At 24.6% G+C, this 25,393-nt stretch overlaps 1 protein-coding gene across 3 annotated transcripts in view; it reads right to left on the bottom strand.

Moving 5' to 3' along the window:
• Positions 1 to 25,393, bottom strand: part of lrrc51 (leucine rich repeat containing 51) — a 150,375-nt gene that overhangs the window by 120,035 nt on the left and 4,947 nt on the right. For all 3 annotated transcript variants that reach the window (XM_061925886.2, XM_061925887.2, XM_072911944.1), the window contains exons 2-4: positions 24,913 to 25,118; positions 15,772 to 15,920; positions 1,239 to 1,358 (exon numbers count right to left, since the gene is read on the bottom strand). In XM_061925886.2, the coding sequence (XP_061781870.1) occupies positions 1,241 to 1,358; positions 15,772 to 15,920; positions 24,913 to 25,118 (473 nt within the window). In that variant the 3' untranslated portion in view covers positions 1,239 to 1,240. The remainder of the gene's footprint in view (positions 1 to 1,238; positions 1,359 to 15,771; positions 15,921 to 24,912; positions 25,119 to 25,393) is intronic.

Below are 25,393 nucleotides of genomic sequence, written 5' to 3'. Positions count from 1 at the left end.
TATAATAATTAATATATGTATATGATATCAATATATGCATATAATAATGTCAAAATATGTATATAATAATGTCAATATATGTATATGATATCAATATATGCATATAATGTGAAAATATGTATATAATAATACAATATATGTATATAATAATCAATATATGTATATAATAATTAATTTATGTATATGATATCAATATATGCATATAATAATGTCAAAATATGTATATAATAATGTCAATATATGTATATAATAATCAATATATGTATATAATAATTTATGTATATTATATCAATATATGCATATAATGTCAAAATATGTATATAATAATGTCAATATATGTATATAATAATCAATATATGTATATAATAATTAATTTATGTATATGATATCAATATATGCATATAATAATGTCAATATATGTATATGATATCAATATATGCATATAATAATGTCAATATATGTATATAATAATACAATATGTATATAATAATCAATATATGTATATAATAATTAATATATGTATATGATATCAATATATGCATATAATAATGTCAAAATATGTATATAATGTCAATATATGTATATAATAATACAATATATGTATATAATAATCAATATATGTATATAATAATTAATATATGTATATGATATCAATATATGCATATAATAATGTCAAAATATGTATATAATGTCAATATATGTATATAATAATACAATATATGTATATAATAATATATGTATATAATTAATATATGTATATGATATCAATATATGCATATAATAATGTCAAAATATGTATATAATGTCAATATATGTATATAATAATACAATATATGTATATAATAATATATGTATATAATTAATATATGTATATGATATCAATATATGCATATAATAATGTCAAAATATGTATATAATGTCAATATATGTATATAATAATACAATATATGTATATAATAATCAATATATGTATATAATAATTAATATATGTATATGATATCAATATATGCATATAATAATGTCAAAATATGTATATAATGTCAATATATGTATATAATAATACAATATATGTATATAATAATATATGTATATAATTAATATATGTATATGATATCAATATATGCATATAATAATGTCAAAATATGTATATAATAATGTCAATATATGTATATAATAATACAATACATGTATATAATAATCAATATATGTATATAATAATACAATATAAGTGCACTGACCTTCAGTGAAGTGTATTTGTTGTGCTGTGCTGCCAAATGTGTGCCAAGGTTCTCTCCTGAGGGGTCACAGCACTGAAATCCATGCTCTTTAATCCAGGCAGAGCCAAAATGACGTGAGTCCTAGATGGGACCAAACAAAACTTTAGTATTTGTAATCATTTAAAATCCTTGCTATCGTGTTAAAGCAAAGTGCAAACAGCAGCACATTCTAAAAAATATGATTTAAACAAGAAATACAACAACTTAAAAGTGGAATAAAAGAGCAAAAATGTAAGAATAAAAAGTTGGTTTGTTGACTCAACTAACTGAAATGTAGGATTTTGTTTTCATTTAAACTGTCTTTGCTCAAATTATAGTAATGAATGTTGTTATGAATGATTGACATATTTAGGGCTCCAATTACTTCACATCAAATAATACACTTTGAAATACTTTTGGGGGAAAATATTGCATATTTTTGTTCATCATAAAAAACAAGGTTGTATTTTTTTTTTTTTAAATTTAAACAAAAATAGCATAAAACAAACATACAAAAAATATGATTAATTATACTTGACAGATCTACATTTGATCTAGAGATGTAAGTGTTAAAAGTAAATTAAAAAAATGTATGACCTATTTTTAACACTTTTATGAATGGGACCCTTTTGGATCCCCAAGTATTTTAGTGGGATTTTTTTTTAATTTAAAATGTTCATTACTCAAAAAATAATAATGAATCAAAATCAATGTTATGAATTATTGACTTCACATCAAATATTACACTTTGAAATATTTTGGGGGAAAATATTGCATATTTTGTGTTCATCATAAAAAACAAGTTTTTTTTTAACAAAAAGAGCATAAAACAAACATTAAAAAATATGATTAATTATACTTGACAGATCTAAATTTGATCTAGAGATGCAAGTGTTAAAAGTATTTAAAAAAAATACACATGACCTATTTTTAACACTTTTATGAGTGGGACTCTTTTGGATCCCCAAGTATTTTAGTGGGATTTTTATTTTATTTAAAACTGTCATTACACAAAAAATAATAGTGAATCAAAATCAATGTTATGAATTATTGACATATTTAAGGCTCCAATTACTTCACATCAAATATTACACTTTAAAATACGTTTGGGGGAAAATATTGCATATTTTGTGTTCATCATTAAAGGATTGTTGTTGTTTTTTAACAAAAAGGGCATAAACCAACATAAAAAAATTATGAAAAATTATACTAGACAGATCTAACTTTGATCTAGAGATATAAGTGTTAAAAATAAGTTGTTGTTTTTTTAAATTATAACCTATTTTTAACACTTTTATGAAAGTATTTTAGTGGGATTTTTATTATTTAAAACTGTTAGTACTCAAAAAATCAATGTTGTGAATTATTGACCTATTTAGGGCTCCAATTACTTCACATCAAATATTACACTTTGAAATACTTTTTTGGGGGAAAATATTGCATGTTTTGTGTTCATCATAAAAACAGTTTTTATTTAATTTTTTTTTTAACAAAAATAGCATACAACAAACATACAAAAAATATGATTAATTATACTTGACATATCTAAATTTGATCTAGAGATGTAAGCGTTAAAAGTAAAAAAAAAAAAAAAAGTATGACCTATTTTTAACACTTTTATTAGTGGGATCCTTTTGGATCCCCAAGTATTTTAGTGGGATTTTTTATTTATTTAAAATGTTTATTACTAAAAAAATAATGAATCAAAATCAATGTTGTTATGAATTATTGATTTCACATCAAATATTACACTTTGAAATGTTTTTGGGGAAAATATTGCATATTTTGTGTTCTTCATAAGAAACAAGTTTTTTTTTTTTTTTTTAACAAAAAGAGCATAAAACAAACATTAAAAAATATGATTAATTATACTTGACAGATCTAAATTTGATCTAGAGATGCAAGTGTTTAAAGTATTTTAAAAAGTAAACATTATGACCTATTTTTAACACTTTTATGAGTGGGACTCTTTTGGATCCCCAAGTATTTTAGTGGGATTTTTATTTTATTTTAAACTGTCATTACACAAAAAATAATAGTGAATCAAAATCAATGTTATGAATTATTGACATATTTAAGGCTCCAATTACTTCACATCAAATATTACACTTTGAAATACTTTTGGGGGAAAATATTGCATATTTTGTGTTCATCATTAAAGTATTGTTGTTTTTTTTAACAAAAAGGGCATAAACCAACATAAAAAAAATATGAAAAATTATACAAGACAGATCTAACTTTGATCTAGAGATATAAGTGTTAAAAATACGTTATAATTTTTTGAAAAAATTATAACCTATTTTTAACACTTTTATGAAAGTATTTTAGTGGGATTTTTTATTTATTTAAAACTGTCAGTACTCAAAAAAACAATGTTGTTATGAATTATTGACCTATTTAGGGCTCCAATTACTTCACATCAAATATTACACTTTGAAATACTTTTTTGGGGAAAATATTGCATGTTTTGTGTTCATCATAAAAAGTTTTTATTTAAAAAATTTTTTTAACAAAAATAGCATAAAACAAACATACAAAAAATATGATTAATTATACTTGACAGATCTAAATTTGATCTAGAGATGTAAGCGTTAAAAGTAAAAAAAAAAAAAAAAAAATGTATGACCTATTTTTAACACTTTTATGAATGGGACCCTTTTGGATCCCCGAGTATTTTAGTGGGATTTTTTTAAATTTAAAATGTTAATTACTCAAAAAATAATAATGAATCAAAATCAATGTTATGAATTATTGACTTCACATCAAATATTACACTTTGAAATATTTTGGGGGAAAATATTGCATAGTTTGTGTTCATCATAAAAAACAAGGTTTTTGTTTTTTTTAACAAAAAGAGCATAAAACAAACATACAAAAAATATGATTAATTATACTTGACAGATCTAAATTTGATCTAGGGATGTAAGTGTTAAAAGTATTTTTTTTTAAAATACACATTATGACCTATTTTTAACACTTTTATGAGTGGGACGCTTTTGGATCCCCAAGTATTTTAGTGGGATTATTATTTTATTTAAAACTGTCATTACACAAAAACTAATAGTGAATCAAAATCAATGTTATGAATGATTGACCTATTTAGGGCTCCAATTACTTCACATCAAATATTACACTTTGAAATACTTTTGGGGGAAAATATTGCATATTTTGTGTTCATCATTAAAGGATTGTTGTTGGTTTTTTTAACAAAAAGGGCATAAAACCAACATAAAAGAAATATGAAAAATTATACTAGACAGATCTAACTTTGATCTAGAGATATAAGTGTTAAAAATACGTTATAATTTTTTGAAAAAATTATAACCTATTTTTAACACTTTTATGAAAGTATTTTAGTGGGATTTTTTATTTATTTAAAACTGTCAGTACTCAAAAAAACAATGTTGTTATGAATTATTGACCTATTTAGGGCTCCAATTACTTCACATCAAATATTACACTTTAAAATACTTTTTTGGGGAAAATATTGCATATTTTGTGTTCATCATAAAAAACAAGTTTAAAAAATTTTTTTTTTAAACAAAAATAGCATACAACAAACATACAAAAAATATGATTAATTATACTTGACAGATCTACATTTGATCTAGAGATGTAAGTGTTAAAAGTAAAAAAAAAAAAAAAAGGTATGACCTATTTTTAACACTTTTATAAATGGGACCCTTTTGGATCCCCAAGTATTTTAGTGGGATTTTTTTAAATTTAAAATGTTCATTACTCAAAAAATAATAATGAATCAAAATCAATGTTATGAATGATTGACTTCACATCAAATATTACACTTTGAAATATTTTGGGGGAAAATATTGCATATTTTGTGTTCATCATAAAAAACAAGGTTTTTTGTTTTTTTTTAACAAAAAGAGCATAAAACAAACATTAAAAAATATGATTAATTATACTTGACAGATCTAAATTGGATCTAGAGATGTAAGTGTTAAAAGTATTTTTTTTTAAACACATTATGACCTATTTTTAACACTTTTATGAGTGGGACTCTTTTGGATCCCCAAGTATTTTAGTGGGATTTTTATTTGATCATTACACAAAAAATAATAGTGAATCAAAATCAATGTTATGAATTATTGACATATTTAAGGCTCCAATTACTTCACATCAAATATTACACTTTAAAATACGTTTGGGGGAAAATATTGCATATTTTGTGTTCATCATCAAAGGATTGTTGTTGTTTTTTAACAAAAAGGGCATAAACTAACATAAAAAAAATATGAAAAATTATACTAGACAGATCTAACTTTGATCTAGAGATATAAGTGTTAAAAATAAGTTATAATTTTTTTTTTTAATTATAACCTATTTTTAACACTTTTATGAAAGTATTTTAGTGGGATTTTTTTTATTTAAAACTGTCAGTACTCAAAAAACCAATGTTGTTATGAATTATTGACCTATTTAGGGCTCCAATTACTTCACATCAAATATTACACTTTAAAATACTTTTTTAGGGAAAATATTGCATATTTTGTGTTCATCATAAAAAACAAGTTTAAAATTATTTTTTTTTTAACAAAAATAGCATAAAACAAACATACAAAAAATATGATTAATTATACTTGACATATCTAAATTTGATCTAGAGATGTAAGCGTTAAAAGTAAAAAACAAAATGTATGACCTATTTTTAACACTTTTATTAGTGGGATCCTTTTGGATCCCCAAGTATTTTAGTGGGATTTTTTTTAATTTAAAATGTTCATTACTCAAAAAATAATGAATCAAAATCAATGTTGTTATGAATTATTGATTTCACATCAAATATTACACTTTGAAATATTTTTGGGGAAAATATTGCATATTTTGTGTTCTTCATAAAAAACAAGGTTGTTGTTTTTTTTTTAACAAAAAGAGCATAAAACCAACATACAAAAATTATGATTAATTATACTTGACGGATCTAAATTTGATCTACAGATTTAAGTGTTAAAAGAAAAAAAATACAAATGATGACCTATTTATAACACTTTTATGAGTGGGACCCTTTTGGATCCCCAAGTATTTTAGTGAGATTTTTTTTTAAACTGTCATTACTCAAGAAATAATAATGAATCAAAATCAATGTTATGAAATATTGACCTATTTAGGGCTCCAATTACTTCACATCAAATATTACACTTTAAAATACTTTTGGAGGGAAAATATTGCATATTTTGTGTTCATCATAAAAGGGTTGTTGTTTTATTAACAAAAAGGGCATAAAACCAACATAAAAAAAATTATAAAAAATTTATCTTGACAGATCTAAATTTGATTTAGAGATATAAGTGTTAAAAATAGGTTATCTTTTTTTTTTTTATTATAACCTATTTTTAACACTTTTATGAAAGTATTTTAGTGGGATTTCTTTTTATTCAAAACTGTCAGTACTCAAAAAAACAATGTTGTTATGAATGATTGACCTATTTAGGGCTCCAATTACTTCACATCAAATATTACACTTTGAAATACTTTTTTGGGGAAAATATTGCATATTTTGTGTTCATCATAAAAAACAAGGTTGTTGTTTTTTTTGTTTTTTTTACGAAAAAAAAATGAAAATGTATACTTGACAGATTTAAATTTGATCTATGTGTAGTGTTATAAGTAAAAAAAATAAAAAAAATAAATAAATATATATATATATATATATATATATATATATATATATATATATATATATATATATGACCTATTTTTTACACTTTTATGACTGGGACCCTTTTGGATCCCCAAGTATTTTAGTGGGATTTTTATCTTTAAAAAAGTCATTACTCATGAAATAATAATGAATCAAAATCAATGTTATGAATTATTGACATATTTAAGGCTCCAATTACTTCACATCAAATATTACACTTGGAAATACTTTTTTGGGGGAAATATTGCATATTTTGTGTTCATCATAAAAAACAAGGTTGTTGTTTTTTTTACAAAAAAATATGAAAAATTATACTTGACAGATTTAAATTTGATCTAGAGATGTAAGTGTTAAAAATAGGTTATAGATTTTTTTTAATTATAACCTATTTTTTTATCATTTTTATGAAAGTATTATAGTGGGATTATTTTTTATTTAAAACTGTCATTACTCAAAAAATAATAATGAATCAAAATCAATGTTGTTATGAATTATTGACATATTTAAGCCTCCAATAACTTCACATCAACTATTACACTTTTTGGGGGAAAATATTGTATATTTTGTGTTCATCATAAAAAACATCATAAAAAACAAGGTTGTTGGTTTTTTTTTTTTTTTTACAAAAAAATATGAAAATGTATACTTCACATGAGTGGGACCCTTTTGGATCCCCAAGTATTTTAGTGGGATTGTTTTCATTACTCATAAAATAATAATGAATCAAAATCAGTGTTATGATTTATTGACATTTTTACAGTTTTTTGGGGGAAAATGTTGCATATTTTGTGTGTTTGTCATAAAAAACAAGGTTTTGACAAAAGAGCATAAAACATTAAATAAAGTTATATCTCCAGATAGACCTGAAGTTGATGTAGAGATTTAAGCGTTGAATAAAAAATAAAAACAAGACCTATTTATAACACTTTTATGACTGGGACCCTTTTGGATCCCCAAGTATTTTAGTGAGATTTTTTTTTAAACTGTCATTACTCAAGAAATAATAATGAATCAAAATCAATGTTATGAATTATTGACATATTTAAGGCTCCAATTACTTCACATCAAATATTACACTTTGAAATACTTTTGGAGGGAAAATATTGCATATTTTGTGTTCATCATTAAAGGGTTGTTGTTGTTTTTAACAAAAAGGGCATAAAACCAACATAAAAAAATTATGAAAAATTTATCTTGACAGATCTAAATTTGATCTAGAGATATAAGTGTTAAAAATAGGTTATCTTTTTATTTTTTATTTTTTTTAATTAAAACCTATTTTTAACATTTTTATGAAAGTATTTTAGTGGGATTTTTTTTTATTTAAAACTATCAGTACTCAAAAAAAACAATGTTGTTATAAATTATTGACCTATTTAGGGCTCCAATTACTTCACATCAAATATTACACTTTAAAATACTTTTTTGGGAAAAATATTGCATATTTTGTGTTCATCATAAAAAACAAGGTTGTTGTTTTTTTGTTTGTTTTTTTACAAAAAAAATAAATAAATTTATACTTGACAGATTTAAATTTGATCTATAGCTTTAAGTGTTAAAAGTTTAAAAAAAAATATATATATATATTATATATGACCTATTTTTTTACACTTTTATGACTGGGACCCTTTTGGATCTCCAAGTATTTTAGTGGGATTTTTATCTTTAAAAAAGTCATTACTCATGAAATAATAATGAATCAAAATCAATGTTATGAATTATTGACATATTTAAGGCTCCAATTATTTCACATCAAATATTACACTTTGAAATACTTTTGGGGGAAAATATTGCATATTTTGTGTTCATCATTAAAGGATTGTTGTTGTTTTTTTATTACAAAGAAATATGAAAAATTATACTTGACAGATTTAAATTTGATCTAGAGATGTAAGTGTTAAAAATAGGTTATGGATTTTTTAAAATTATAACCTATTTTTAACATTTTTATGAAAGTATTATAGTGGGATTTTTTTTAATTTAAAACTGTCATTACTCAAAAAATAATAATGAATCAAAATCAATGTTATGAATTATTGACATATTTAAGCCTCCAATAATTTCACATCAAATATTACACTTTTTTGGGGAAAATATTGTATATTTTGTGTTCATCATAAAAAACAAGGTTGTTGGGTTTTGTTTTTTTTTACAAAAAAATATGAAAATGTATACTTCACATGAGTGGGACCCTTTTGGATCCCCAAGTATTTTAGTGGGATTGTTTTCATTACTCATAAAATAATAATGAATCAAAATCAGTGTTATGATTTATTGACATTTTTACAGTTTTTTGGGGGGAAAATGTTGCATATTTTGTGTGTTTGTCATAAAAAACAAGGTTTTGACAAAAGAGCATAAAACATTAAATAAAGTTATATCTCCAGATAGACCTGAAGTTGATGTTGAGATTTAAGCGTTGAATAAAAAATAAAAAAAGACCTATTTTTAACACTTTTATGAGTGGGACCCTTTTGGATCCCCAAGTATTTTAGTGAGATTTTTTTTTAAACTGTCATTACTCAAGAAATAATAATGAATCAAAATCAATGTTATGAATTATTGACATATTTAAGGCTCCAATTACTTCACATCAAATATTACACTTTGAAATACTTTTGGAGGGAAAATATTGCATATTTTGTGTTCATCATTAAAGGGTTGTTGTTGTTTATTAACAAAAAGGGCATAAAACCAACATAAAAAAATTATAAAAAATTTATCTTGACAGATCTAAATTTGATTTAGAGATATAAGTGTTAAAAATAGGTTATCATTTTTTTTTTAATTATAACCTATTTTTAACACTTTTATGAAAGTATTTTAGTGGGATTTCTTTTTATTCAAAACTGTCAGTACTCAAAAAAACAATGTTGTTATGAATGATTGACCTATTTAGGGCTCCAATTACTTCACATCAAATATTACACTTTGAAATACTTTTTTGGGGAAAATATTGCATATTTTGTGTTCATCATAAAAAACAAGGTTGTTGTTTTTTTTGTTTTTTTTACAAAAAAAAAATGAAAATGTATACTTGACAGATTTAAATTTGATCTATGTGTAGTGTTATAAGTAAAAAAATAAATAAATAAATATATATATATATATATATATATATATATATATATATATATATATATATATATATATATATATATGACCTATTTTTTACACTTTTATGACTGGGACCCTTTTGGATCCCCAAGTATTTTAGTGGGATTTTTATCTTTAAAAAAGTCATTACTCATGAAATAATAATGAATCAAAATCAATGTTATGAATTATTGACATATTTAAGGCTCCAATTACTTCACATCAAATATTACACTTTGAAATACGTTTGGGGGAAAATATTGCATATTTTGTGTTCATCATAAAAAACAAAGTTGTTGTTTTTTTTTTACAAAGAAATATGAAAAATTATACTTGACAGATTTAAATTTGATCTAGAGATGTAAGTGTTAAAAATAGGTTATAGATTTTTTTTTTTTAAATTATAACCTATTAACATTTTTATGAAAGTATTATAGTGGGATTTTTTTTAATTTAAAACTGTCATTACTCAAAAAATAATAATGAATCAAAATCAATGTTGTTATGAATTATTGACATATTTAAGCCTCCAATAACTTCACATCAACTATTACACTTTTTTGGGGAAAATATTGTATATTTTGTGTTCATCATAAAAAACAAGGTTGTTGGGTTTTGTTTTTTTTACAAAAAAATATGAAAATGTATACTTCACATGAGTGGGACCCTTTTGGATCCCCAAGTATTTTAGTGGGATTGTTTTCATTACTCATAAAATAATAATGAATCAAAATCAGTGTTATGATTTATTGACATTTTTACAGTTTTTGGGGGGGAAATGTTGCATATTTTGTGTGTTTGTCATAAAAAACAAGGTTTTGACAAAAGAGCATAAAACATTAAATAAAGTTAAATCTCCAGATAGACCTGAAGTTGATGTAGAGATTTAAGCGTTGAATAAAAAATTAAAAAAAAGACCTATTTATAACACTTTTATGAGTGGGACCCTTTTGGATCCCCAAGTATTTTAGTGAGATTTTTTTTTAAACTGTCATTACTCAAGAAATAATAATGAATCAAAATCAATGTTATGAATTATTGACATATTTAAGGCTCCAATTACTTCACATCAAATATTACACTTTGAAATACTTTTGGAGGGAAAATATTGCATTTTTTGTGTTCATCATTAAAGGGTTGTTGTTTTTTTTAACAAAAAGGGCATAAAACCAACAAAGAATTATGAAAAATTTATCTTGACAGATCTAAATTTGATCTAGAGATATAAGTGTTAAAAATAGGTTATCTTTTTTTTCTTTTTTTTATTAAAACCTATTTTTAACACTTTTATGAAAGTATTTTAGTGGGATTTTTTTTATTTAAAACTGTCAGTACTCAAAAAATCAATGTTGTTATGAATTATTGACCTATTTAGGGCTCCAATTACTTCACATCAAATATTACACTTTGAAATACTTTTTTGGGAAAAATATTGCATATTTTGTGTTCATCATAACAAACAAGGTTGTTGTTTTTTTGTTTTTTTTACAAAAAAAATAATGAAAATTTATACTTGACAGATTTAAATGTGATCTATAGCTTTAAGTGTTAAAAGTAAAAAATATATATATATATATATTATATATGACCTATTTTTTTACACTTTTATGACTGGGACCCTTTTGGATCCTCAAGTATTTTAGTGGGATTTTTATCTTTAAAAAAGTAATTACTCATGAAATACTAATGAATCAAAATCAATTTTATGAATTATTGACATATTTGAGGCTCCAATTATTTCACATCAAATATTACACTTTGAAATACGTTTGGGGGAAAATATTGCATATTTTGTGTTCATCATAAAAAACAAAGTTGTTTTTTTTTTTTTTACAAAGAAATATGAAAAATTATACTTGACAGATTTAAATTTGATCTAGAGATGTAAGTGTTAAAAATAGGTTATAGATTTTTTTTAAATTATAACCTATTTTTAACATTTTTATGAAAGTATTATAGTGGGATTTTTTTTTATTTAAAACTGTCATTACTCAAAAAATAATAATGAATCAAAATCAATGTTGTTATGAATTATTGACATATTTAAGCCTCCAATAATTTCACATCAAATATTACACTTTTTTGGGGAAAATATTGTATATTTTGTGTTCATCATAAAAAACAAGGTTGTTGGGGTTTTTTTTTTTACAAAAAAATATGAAAATGTATACTTCACATGAGTGGGACCCTTTTGGATCCCCAAGTATTTTAGTGGGATTGTTTTCATTACTCATAAAATAATAATGAATCAAAATCAGTGTTATGATTTATTGACATTTTTACAGTTTTTTGGGGGAAAATGTTGCATATTTTGTGTGTTTGTCATAAAAAACAAGGTTTTGACAAAAGAGCATAAAACATTAAATAAAGTTAAATCTCCAGATAGACCTGAAGTTGATGTAGAGATTTAAGCGTTGAATAAAAAAATAAAAAAAAGACCTATTTATAACACTTTTATGACTGGGACCCTTTTGGATCCCCAAGTATTTTAGTGAGATTTTTTTTTAAACTGTCATTACTCAAGAAATAATAATGAATCAAAATCAATGTTATGAATTATTGACATATTTAAGGCTCCAATTACTTCACATCAAATATTACACTTTGAAATACTTTTGGAGGGAAAATATTGCATATTTTGTGTTCATCATTAAAGGGTTGTTGTTTTATTTAACAAAAAGGGCATAAAACCAACATAAAAAAATTATGAAAAATGTATCTTGACAGATCTAAATTTGATCTAGAGATATAAGTGTTAAAAATAGGTTATCTTTTTTTTTTTTTTTTTTTTTTAATTAAAACCTATTTTTAACATTTTTATGAAAGTATTTTAGTGGGATTTTTTTTTATTTAAAACTATCAGTACTCAAAAAAAACAATGTTGTTATAAATTATTGACCTATTTAGGGCTCCAATTACTTCACATCAAATATTACACTTTGAAATACTTTTTTGGGAAAAATATTGCATATTTTGTGTTCATCATAAAAAACAAGGTTGTTGTTTTTTTGTTTGTTTTTTTACAAAAAAAATAAATAAATTTATACTTGACAGATTTAAATTTGATCTATAGCTTTAAGTGTTAAAAGTTAAAAAAATATATATATATATATTATATATGACCTATTTTTTTACACTTTTATGACTGGGACCCTTTTGGATCCCCAAGTATTTTAGTGGGATTTTTATCTTTAAAAAAGTCATTACTCATGAAATAATAATGAATCAAAATCAATGTTATGAATTATTGACATATTTGAGGCTCCAATTACTTCACATCAAATATTACACTTTGAAATACGTTTGGGGGAAAATATTGCATATTTTGTGTTCATCTTAAAAAACAAAGTTGTTGTTTTTTTTTTTACAAAGAAATATGAAAAATTATACTTGACAGATTTAAATTTGATCTAGAGATGTAAGTGTTAAAAATAGGTTATAGATTTTTTTTTAATTATAACCTATTTTTAACATTTTTATGAAAGCATTATAGTGGGATTATTTTTATTTAAAACTGTCATTACTCAAAAAATAATAATGAATCAAAAATCAATGTTGTTATGAATTATTGACATATTTAAGCCTCCAATAACTTCACATCAAATATTACACTTTTTGGGGGAAAATATTGTATATTTTGTGTTCATCATAAAAAACAAGGTTGTTGGGTTTTGTTTTTTTTACAAAAAAATATGAAAATGTATACTTCACATGAGTGGGACCCTTTTGGATCCCCAAGTATTTTAGTGGGATTGTTTTCATTACTCATAAAATAATAATGAATCAAAATCAGTGTTATGAATTATTGACATTTTTACAGTTTTTTGGGGGAAAATGTTGCATATTTTGTGTGTTTGTCATAAAAAACAAGGTTTTGACAAAAGAGCATAAAACATTAAATAAAGTTAAATCTCCAGATAGACCTGAAGTTGATGTAGAGATTTAAGCGTTGAATAAAAAATAAAAAAAAAGACCTATTTATAACACTTTTATGAGTGGGACCCTTTTGGATCCCCAAGTATTTTAGTGAGATTTTTTTTTAAACTGTCATTACTCAAGAAATAATAATGAATCAAAATCAATGTTATGAATTATTGACATATTTAAGGCTCCAATTACTTCACATCAAATATTACACTTTGAAATACTTTTGGAGGGAAAATATTGCATATTTTGTGTTCATCATTAAAGGGTTGTTGTTATTTATTAACAAAAAGGGCATAAAACCAACATAAAAAAATTATAAAAAATTTATCTTGACAGATCTAAATTTGATTTAGAGATATAAGTGTTAAAAATAGGTTATCTTTTTTTTTTTTTATTATAACCTATTTTTAACACTTTTATGAAAGTATTTTAGTGGGATTTCTTTTTATTCAAAACTGTCAGTACTCAAAAAAACAATGTTGTTATGAATGATTGACCTATTTAGGGCTCCAATTACTTCACATCAAATATTACACTTTGAAATACTTTTTTGGGGAAAATATTGCATATTTTGTGTTCATCATAAAAAACAAGGTTGTTGTTTTTTTTGTTTTTTTTACAAAAAAAAAAAGAAAATGTATACTTGACAGATTTAAATTTGATCTATGTGTAGTGTTATAAGTAAAAAAAAATAAATAAAAAATAAATATATATATATATATATATATATATATATATATATATATATATATATATATATATATATATATATATATATATATATGACCTATTTTTTACACTTTTATGACTGGGACCCTTTTGGATCCCCAAGTATTTTAGTGGGATTTTTATCTTTAAAAAAAGTCATTACTCATGAAATAATAATGAATCAAAATCAATGTTATGAATTATTGACATATTTAAGGCTCCAATTACTTCACATCAAATATTACACTTGGAAATACTTTTTTGGGGGAAATATTGCATATTTTGTGTTCATCATAAAAAACAAGGTTGTTGTTTTTTTTACAAAAAAATATGAAAAATTATACTTGACAGATTTAAATTTGATCTAGAGATGTAAGTGTTAAAAATAGGTTATAGATTTTTTTTAAATTATAACCTATTTTTAACATTTTTATGAAAGTATTATAGTGGGATTTTATTTATTTAAAACTGTCATTACTCAAAAAATAATAATGAATCAAAATCAATGTTGTTATGAATTATTGACATATTTAAGCCTCCAATAACTTCACATCAACTATTACACTTTTTGGGGGGAAATATTGTATATTTTGTGTTCATCATAAAAAACAAGGTTGTTGGTTTTTTTTTTTACAAACATTTTTGAAAATGTATACTTCACATGAGTGGGACCCTTTTGGATCCCCAAGTATTTTAGTGGGATTGTTTTCATTACTCATAAAATAATAATGAATCAAAATCAGTGTTATGACTTATTGACATTTTTACAGTTTTTTGGGGGGAAAATGTTGCATATTTTGTGTGTTTGTCATAAAAAACAAGGTTTTGACAAAAGAGCATAAAACATTAAATAAAGTTATATCTCCAGATAGACCTGAAGTTGATGTAGAGATTTAAGAGTTGAATAAAAGATTAAAAAAAAGACCTATTTTTAACACTTTTATGACTGGGACCATTTTGGGTCCCTGGGACCAAACTTGAGAGGTTAGAAAAATGGCCTTCGCATGCTTTTATTCTTCAGTGTTTGGCCCTCAGTGGAAAAGTTGTTGTTGAACAGTGATGGAACACATTGTGATACGACCTTGGTCTGCACTTGAGACAAGGTCATGTAAGAATCAAAACAACCTGTAGGCCTTGCGAGACTCAATGATGTTCCCGTGCAGCGTGATGGTGTGCAGGCGGGGAAGAACTCCCAGCTTGTCCACCCCCGACAAGGTGAAGATGCGGTTGCCATGGAGATACAACACTCGCAGTTCAGGCAGCTCGCACAAAACCTGGAGACACAAATCATAGAACAGCCGCTGACTAACGAGATGTGTGTAACTAAATAGTTCTGGTCTAATAATTATACAACTTTTGCCATTGAGGGCCACAGACTGACAAATCAAAAGATTCGGGGGCCATTTTGTCAGGTTTCACTTTCAAAACCACCACAATGTCAAGATTGTTTTCAAGGAACAAGAAAATGCAATTTCAGCAGAAATTTCATTTAATTAGAATAGAATAGAATAGAAAGTACTTTATTGATCCCTGGGGGAAATTCAGCACCACAGTTCTCTCACAATAGACAATAAACACTTAAGTATTTTTTACATGTGAATAACATAAATACAGTCTATTATACAGCATTATTCACATGTGAATACTATAAATACAGTCTATTATACAGCATTATTCACATGTGAATAACATAAATACAGTCTATTATACAGCATTATTCACATGTGAATAATATAAATACAGTCTATTGTACAGCATTATTCACATGTGAATAATATAAATATAGTCTATTATACAGCATTATTCACATGTGAATAATATAGATATAGTCTATTATACAGCATTATTCACATGTGAATAATATAAATACAGTCTATTATACAGCATTATTCACATGTGAATAGTATAAATACAGTCTATTATACAGCATTATTCACATGTGAATAATATGAATACAGTCTATTATACAGCATTATTCACATGTGAATACTATAAATACAGTCTATTAAACAGCATTATTCACATGTGAATACTATAAATACAGTCTATTATACAGCATTATTCACACGTGAATAATATAAATACAGTCTATTATACAGCATTATTCACATGTGAATAACATACAGTCTATTATACAGCATTATTCACATGTGAATAACATAAATACAGTCTATTATACAGCATTATTCACATGTGAATAATATAAATACAGTCTATTATACAGCATTATTCACATGTAAATAACATAAATACAGTCTATTATACAGCATTATTCACATGTGAATAATATAAATACAGTATTATACAGCATTATTCACATGTGAATAATATAAATATAGTCTATTATACAGCATTATTCACATGTGAATAATATAAATACAGTCTATTATACAGCATTATTCACATGTGAATAATATAAATACAGTCTATTATACAGCATTATTCACATGTGAATAACATAAATACAGTCTATTATACAGCATTATTCACATGTGAATAATATAAATACAGTCTATTATACAGCATTATTCACATGTGAATAACATAAATACAGTCTATTATACAGCATTATTCACATGTGAATAATATAAATACAGTCTATTATACAACATTATTCACATGTGAATAATATAAATAGTCTATTATACAACATTATTCACATGTGAATAATATAAATACAGTCTATTATATAGCATTATTCACATGTGAATAATATAAATACAGTCTATTATAGAACATTATTCACACGTGAATAATATAAATATAGTCTATTATACAGCATTATTCACATGTGAATAACATAAATACAGTCTATTATACAGCATTATTCACATGTGAATAATATAAATACAGTCTATTATACAGCATTATTCACACGTGAATAATATAAATATAGTCTATTATACAGCATTATTCACATGTGAATAATATAAATACAGTATTATACAACATTATTCACACGTGAATAATATAAATACAGTCTATTATACAGCATTATTCACATGTGAATAATATAAATACTGTCTATTATACAGCATTATTCACATGTGAATAACATAAATACAGTCTATTATACAGCATTATTCACATGTGAATAATATAAATACAGTCTATTATACAGCATTATTCACACGTGAATTATATAAATACAGTCTATTATACAGCATTATTCACATGTGAATAATATAAATACAGTCTATTATACAGCATTATTCACATGTGAATAATATAAATACAGTCTATTATACAGCATTATTCACATGTGAATAATATAAATACAGTCTATTATACAGCATTATTCACACGTGAATTATATAAATACAGTCTATTATACAGCATTATTCACATGTGAATAATATAAATACAGTCTATTATACAGCATTATTCACATGTGAATAATATAAATACAGTCTATTATACAGCATTATTCACATGTGAATAATATAAATACAGTCTATTATACAGCATTATTCACATGTAAATAACATAAATACAGTCTATTATACAGCATTATTCACATGTGAATAATATAAATACAGTCTATTATATAGCATTATTCACATGTGAATAATATAAATACAGTCTATTATATAGCATTATTCACATGTGAATAATATAAATACAGTCTATTATAGAACATTATTCACACGTGAATAATATAAATATAGTCTATTATACAGCATTATTCACATGTGAATAACATAAATACAGTCTATTATACAGCATTATTCACATGTGAATAATATAAATACAGTCTATTATACAGCATTATTCACACGTGAATAATATAAATATAGTCTATTATACAGCATTATTCACATGTGAATAATATAAATACAGTATTATACAACATTATTCACACGTGAATAATATAAATACAGTCTATTATACAGCATTATTCACATGTGAATAATATAAATACTGTCTATTATACAGCATTATTCACATGTGAATAACATAAATACAGTCTATTATACAGCATTATTCACATGTGAATAATATAAATACAGTCTATTATACAGCATTATTCACACGTGAATTATATAAATACAGTCTATTATACAGCATTATTCACATGTGAATAATATAAATACAGTCTATTATACAGCATTATTCACATGTGAATAATATAAATACAGTCTATTATACAGCATTATTCACATGTGAATAATATAAATACAGTCTATTATACAGCATTATTCACACGTGAATTATATAAATACAGTCTATTATACAGCATTATTCACATGTGAATAATATAAATACAGTCTATTATACAGCATTATTCACATGTGAATAATATAAATACAGTCTATTATACAGCATTATTCACATGTGAATAATATAAATACAGTCTATTATACAGCATTATTCACATGTAAATAACATAAATACAGTCTATTATACAGCATTATTCACATGTGAATAATATAAATACAGTATTATACAGCATTATTCACATGTGAATAATATAAATATAGTCTATTATACAGCATTATTCACATGTGAATAATATAAATACAGTCTATTATACAGCATTATTCACATGTGAATAATATAAATACAGTCTATTATACAGCATTATTCACATGTGAATAACATAAATACAGTCTATTATACAGCATTATTCACATGTGAATAATATAAATACAGTCTATTATACAGCATTATTCACATGTGAATAACATAAATACAGTCTATTATACAGCATTATTCACATGTGAATAATATAAATACAGTCTATTATACAACATTATTCACATGTGAATAACATAAATACAGTCTATTATACAGCATTATTCACATGTGAATAATATAAATACAGTCTATTATACAGCATTATTCACATGTGAATAACATAAATACAGTCTATTATACAGCATTATTCACATGTGAATAATATAAATACAGTCTATTATACAACATTATTCACATGTGAATAATATAAATAGTCTATTATACAACATTATTCACATGTGAATAATATAAATACAGTCTATTATATAGCATTATTCACATGTGAATAATATAAATACAGTCTATTATAGAACATTATTCACACGTGAATAATATAAATATAGTCTATTATACAGCATTATTCACATGTGAATAATATAAATACAGTATTATACAACATTATTCACACGTGAATAATATAAATACAGTCTATTATACAGCATTATTCACATGTGAATAATATAAATACTGTCTATTATACAGCATTATTCACATGTGAATAACATAAATACAGTCTATTATACAGCATTATTCACATGTGAATAATATAAATACAGTCTATTATACAGCATTATTCACACGTGAATTATATAAATACAGTCTATTATACAGCATTATTCACATGTGAATAATATAAATACAGTCTATTATACAGCATTATTCACATGTGAATAATATAAATACAGTCTATTATACAGCATTATTCACATGTGAATAATATAAATACAGTCTATTATACAGCATTATTCACACGTGAATTATATAAATACAGTCTATTATACAGCATTATTCACATGTGAATAATATAAATACAGTCTATTATACAGCATTATTCACATGTGAATAATATAAATACAGTCTATTATACAGCATTATTCACATGTGAATAATATAAATACAGTCTATTATACAGCATTATTCACATGTAAATAACATAAATACAGTCTATTATACAGCATTATTCACATGTGAATAATATAAATACAGTATTATACAGCATTATTCACATGTGAATAATATAAATATAGTCTATTATACAGCATTATTCACATGTGAATAATATAAATACAGTCTATTATACAGCATTATTCACATGTGAATAATATAAATACAGTCTATTATACAGCATTATTCACATGTGAATAACATAAATACAGTCTATTATACAGCATTATTCACATGTGAATAATATAAATACAGTCTATTATACAGCATTATTCACATGTGAATAACATAAATACAGTCTATTATACAGCATTATTCACATGTGAATAATATAAATACAGTCTATTATACAACATTATTCACATGTGAATAATATAAATAGTCTATTATACAACATTATTCACATGTGAATAATATAAATACAGTCTATTATATAGCATTATTCACATGTGAATAATATAAATACAGTCTATTATAGAACATTATTCACACGTGAATAATATAAATATAGTCTATTATACAGCATTATTCACATGTGAATAACATAAATACAGTCTATTATACAGCATTATTCACATGTGAATAATATAAATACAGTCTATTATACAGCATTATTCACACGTGAATAATATAAATATAGTCTATTATACAGAATTATTCACATGTGAATAATATAAATACAGTATTATACAACATTATTCACACGTGAATAATATAAATACAGTCTATTATACAGCATTATTCACATGTGAATAATATAAATACTGTCTATTATACAGCATTATTCACATGTGAATAACATAAATACAGTCTATTATACAGCATTATTCACATGTGAATAATATAAATACAGTCTATTATACAGCATTATTCACACGTGGATTATATAAATACAGTCTATTATACAGCATTATTCACATGTGAATAATATAAATACAGTCTATTATACAGCATTATTCACATGTGAATAATATAAATACAGTCTATTATACAGCATTATTCACATGTGAATAATATAAATACAGTCTATTATACAGCATTATTCACACGTGAATTATATAAATACAGTCTATTATACAGCATTATTCACACGTGAATAATATAAATATAGTCTATTATACAGCATTATTCACATGTGAATAATATAAATACAGTATTATACAACATTATTCACACGTGAATAATATAAATACAGTCTATTATACAGCATTATTCACATGTGAATAATATAAATACTGTCTATTATACAGCATTATTCACATGTGAATAACATAAATACAGTCTATTATACAGCATTATTCACATGTGAATAATATAAATACAGTCTATTATACAGCATTATTCACACGTGAATTATATAAATACAGTCTATTATACAGCATTATTCACATGTGAATAATATAAATACAGTCTATTATACAGCATTATTCACACGTGAATAATATAAATACAGTCTATTATACAGCATTATTCACATGTGAATAATATAAATACAGTCTATTATACAGCATTATTCACACGTGAATTATATAAATACAGTCTATTATACAGCATTATTCACATGTGAATAATATAAATACAGTCTATTATACAGCATTATTCACATGTGAATAATATAAATACAGTCTATTATACAGCATTATTCACATGTGAATAATATAAATACAGTCTATTATACAGCATTATTCACATGTGAATACTATAAATACAGTCTATTATACAGCATTATTCACATGTGAATAATATAAATACAGTCTATTATACAGCATTATTCACACGTGAATAATATAAATACAGTCTATTATACAGCATTATTCACATGTGAATAATATAAATACAGTATTATACAACATTATTCACACGTGAATAATATAAATACAGTCTATTATACAGCATTATTCACATGTGAATAATATAAATACTGTCTATTATACAGCATTATTCACATGTGAATAACATAAATACAGTCTATTATACAGCATTATTCACATGTGAATAATATAAATACAGTCTATTATACAGCATTATTCACACGTGAATTATATAAATACAGTCTATTATACAGCATTATTCACATGTGAATAATATAAATACAGTCTATTATACAGCATTATTCACATGTGAATAATATAAATACTGTCTATTATACAGCATTATTCACATGTGAATAATATAAATACAGTCTATTATACAGCATTATTCACACGTGAATTATATAAATACAGTCTGTTATACAGCATTATTCACATGTGAATACTATAAATACAGTCTATTATACAGCATTATTCACATGTGAATAATATAAATACAGTCTATTATACAGCATTATTCACATGTGAATAATATAAATACAGTCTATTATATAGCATTATTCACATGTGAATACTATAAATACAGTCTATTATACAGCATTATTCACATGTGAATAATATAAATACAGTCTATTATACAGCATTATTCACATGTGAATAATATAAATACAGTCTATTATACAGCATTATTCACATGTGAATAACATAAATACAGTCTATTATACAACATTATTCACGTGTGAATAATATAAATACAGTTTATTATACAGCATTATTCACATGTGAATAATATAAATATAGTCTATTATACAGCATTATTCACATGTGAATAACATACAGTCTATTATACAGCATTATTCACATGTGAATAACATAAATACAGTCTATTATATAGCATTATTCACATGTGAATACTATAAATACAGTCTATTATACAGCATTATTCACATGTGAATAACAAATACAGTCTATTATACAGCATTATTCACATGTGAATAATATAAATACAGTCTATCATACAGCATTATTCACATGTGAATAATATAAATACAGTCTATTATACAGCATTATTCACATGTGAATAATATAAATACAGTCTATTGTACAGCATTATTCACATGTGAATAATATAAAGACAATATACATTTACAGTACATGTACAGTCAAAAGGAACATATGCATGGCTGTCGGCATGAAGGACTTCCTGTGTCAACCCTAATTGCGGAAGAACCTGAGCCGAACTGAAATGCTAACAGTTAGCACGCTAGTCAGATAGCGCCGAGCAACAAAAAGTATGAGCAAACAGAATTATACTAACATGCAAACAATAATATGCGTACAGTTAGCATTAGTGATATACCAAAATATGACACTTAGGCGTATGCCTGCCAAATTAGCTATACAAGATAGCATGCTTACGATAGCATGTTAAAAAGTTAACTGTAACATACGTCAAGTATATCACTCAGATGTGTACCATTTTTAATAATAGCTGCATTGAGTAACAAAATATGACTAAGGTGCGGAGCGACAAACTTTGCTAGAAACATAAAAAAGCTGGCATATTAATGTTAGCATGCTAACAGTTAGCACACGGGCCAGACAGTGTCCAGTAAAAAAGAATTTGGGCAAAATGAGCTAAAAAAGCTAGAATGTTAACAGTATTATGTTTGAATGCTAACAATAGCATGCTTACTACCAAAATATGACACTTAAGTGAATACTATGGCTATGTTAGCATGTTAAAATGCTAACTGTAACGTGTCAAGTAACACCTTTTTTTTTTTTTTAATGATTAAGTACCAAAATAGAAAAAAAAGAGCAAAAATTTTGAATAAAACGAGAAAAATATGAACATTTTAAACTAATATAGTTTTATTTTTTTAATTAAAAAATCACCCTCCCATACTTGACTTTTCAGTATGTGCAAAAAGTTTGGACACCCCTGAACTAAAATATCAAAAGTATCAACATTTTCATTTGAGGATCGATTTTAGAGCATAAAGGTCTGGTATCGATATTTCAGTATCACCTCATTTTTTTTGTTCTTTTTCTATCGTTTTTACTGTTATTTCCCAAATAAGAATACAATACAAATAATATTACTGCATAACCTAGTAGTCCAAATTCTGCCTGTACAAAAATATGAATGTTCAGTTACATATTGAACAGTGTTTACTTTTGTAGTTGTTCAAATGAACTCATAGGCCAGTATTGTTTTATTTTTCATTAACTAACTCAACGTTCTTTATATTCTAAGTATATTTTATTTTTATTTTGAGAGCGTCCAATATTTTAGATCTAAACTGTTTCCACCAAGGGCCGCCTACTAAAATGTCAGGTCCAGTATGGAGGGGCCAATTTTATATATATATTTTTTTAAATAAAAAATGCTAAAAAAAAATTTAAAAAATGATATTTTATATATTTAAATACAAAAAATTGTGTTGTAGGTGACTAAGAATATTATTATTAGTTTACGATTTTACTTTTGTTTTTTTTAGATATTTGAAAAATACACAACTTTTAAAATGTTCACACAAAGTATCAGCCTGAATTTGACTTGGTATCGTATCGTAAAGAAAGTGAGTGGTATCGCACATCACCGAACTGAACTTTGTATTGTCATTTTAGAGTCTGTGCTGTTATTTGTGTCTATTTCCTGTCACCTCACATGAGTTGCTACGGCAACAAACGGACCAATGAGGTGAGCAGGAGTTGTGGCGCACCTGTGACCAGGAAGCAGGAAGTAGTCCCTGCTGCAGGTACTCACCGGGTGGATGTGTGTGATGTGGTTGAAGGAGAGGTCCACCCAGGCCAGTCGCCATGGTTCAGCCAGGAAGTGTGCCACGGTCTGGTGGAGGTGGTCCAGGTCTGTAATGCTGTTGTTGTTCAGGCGCAGAGAGACACTTTGGAACTTCCCTGAAGGAGTTCTCTTTAAAAGCCGCAGACCACGGCTGGGTTCTTCTGACCGAGCGTCTGAAACATGAAGGTGACCAAAAAACATCCAACGCGATTCTTATTCATCCCCATTTAACATTTTTAAAAATCGATTAAAATATAAATATATATGTAGGTATGTATGTGTATATATATATATATATTTATATATATATATACATATTTATATATATAAGGGTGTACCTGATTTTTTTTTAAATGATAGCATGTTAACAGCATACATCAAGTACCAAAATATGACTGAGGCATAGAGCTACAAAATTTGCTAAATAAAATTAAAAAAGCTAGCATAT

This window comes from Nerophis lumbriciformis, linkage group LG30, assembly GCF_033978685.3.
Source record: "Nerophis lumbriciformis linkage group LG30, RoL_Nlum_v2.1, whole genome shotgun sequence".
NCBI classification, from domain to species: domain Eukaryota; kingdom Metazoa; phylum Chordata; class Actinopteri; order Syngnathiformes; family Syngnathidae; genus Nerophis; species Nerophis lumbriciformis.
The sequence above is the reverse complement of the archived record's forward strand: the minus strand, read 5'-3'. Positions and strand labels throughout refer to the sequence as shown.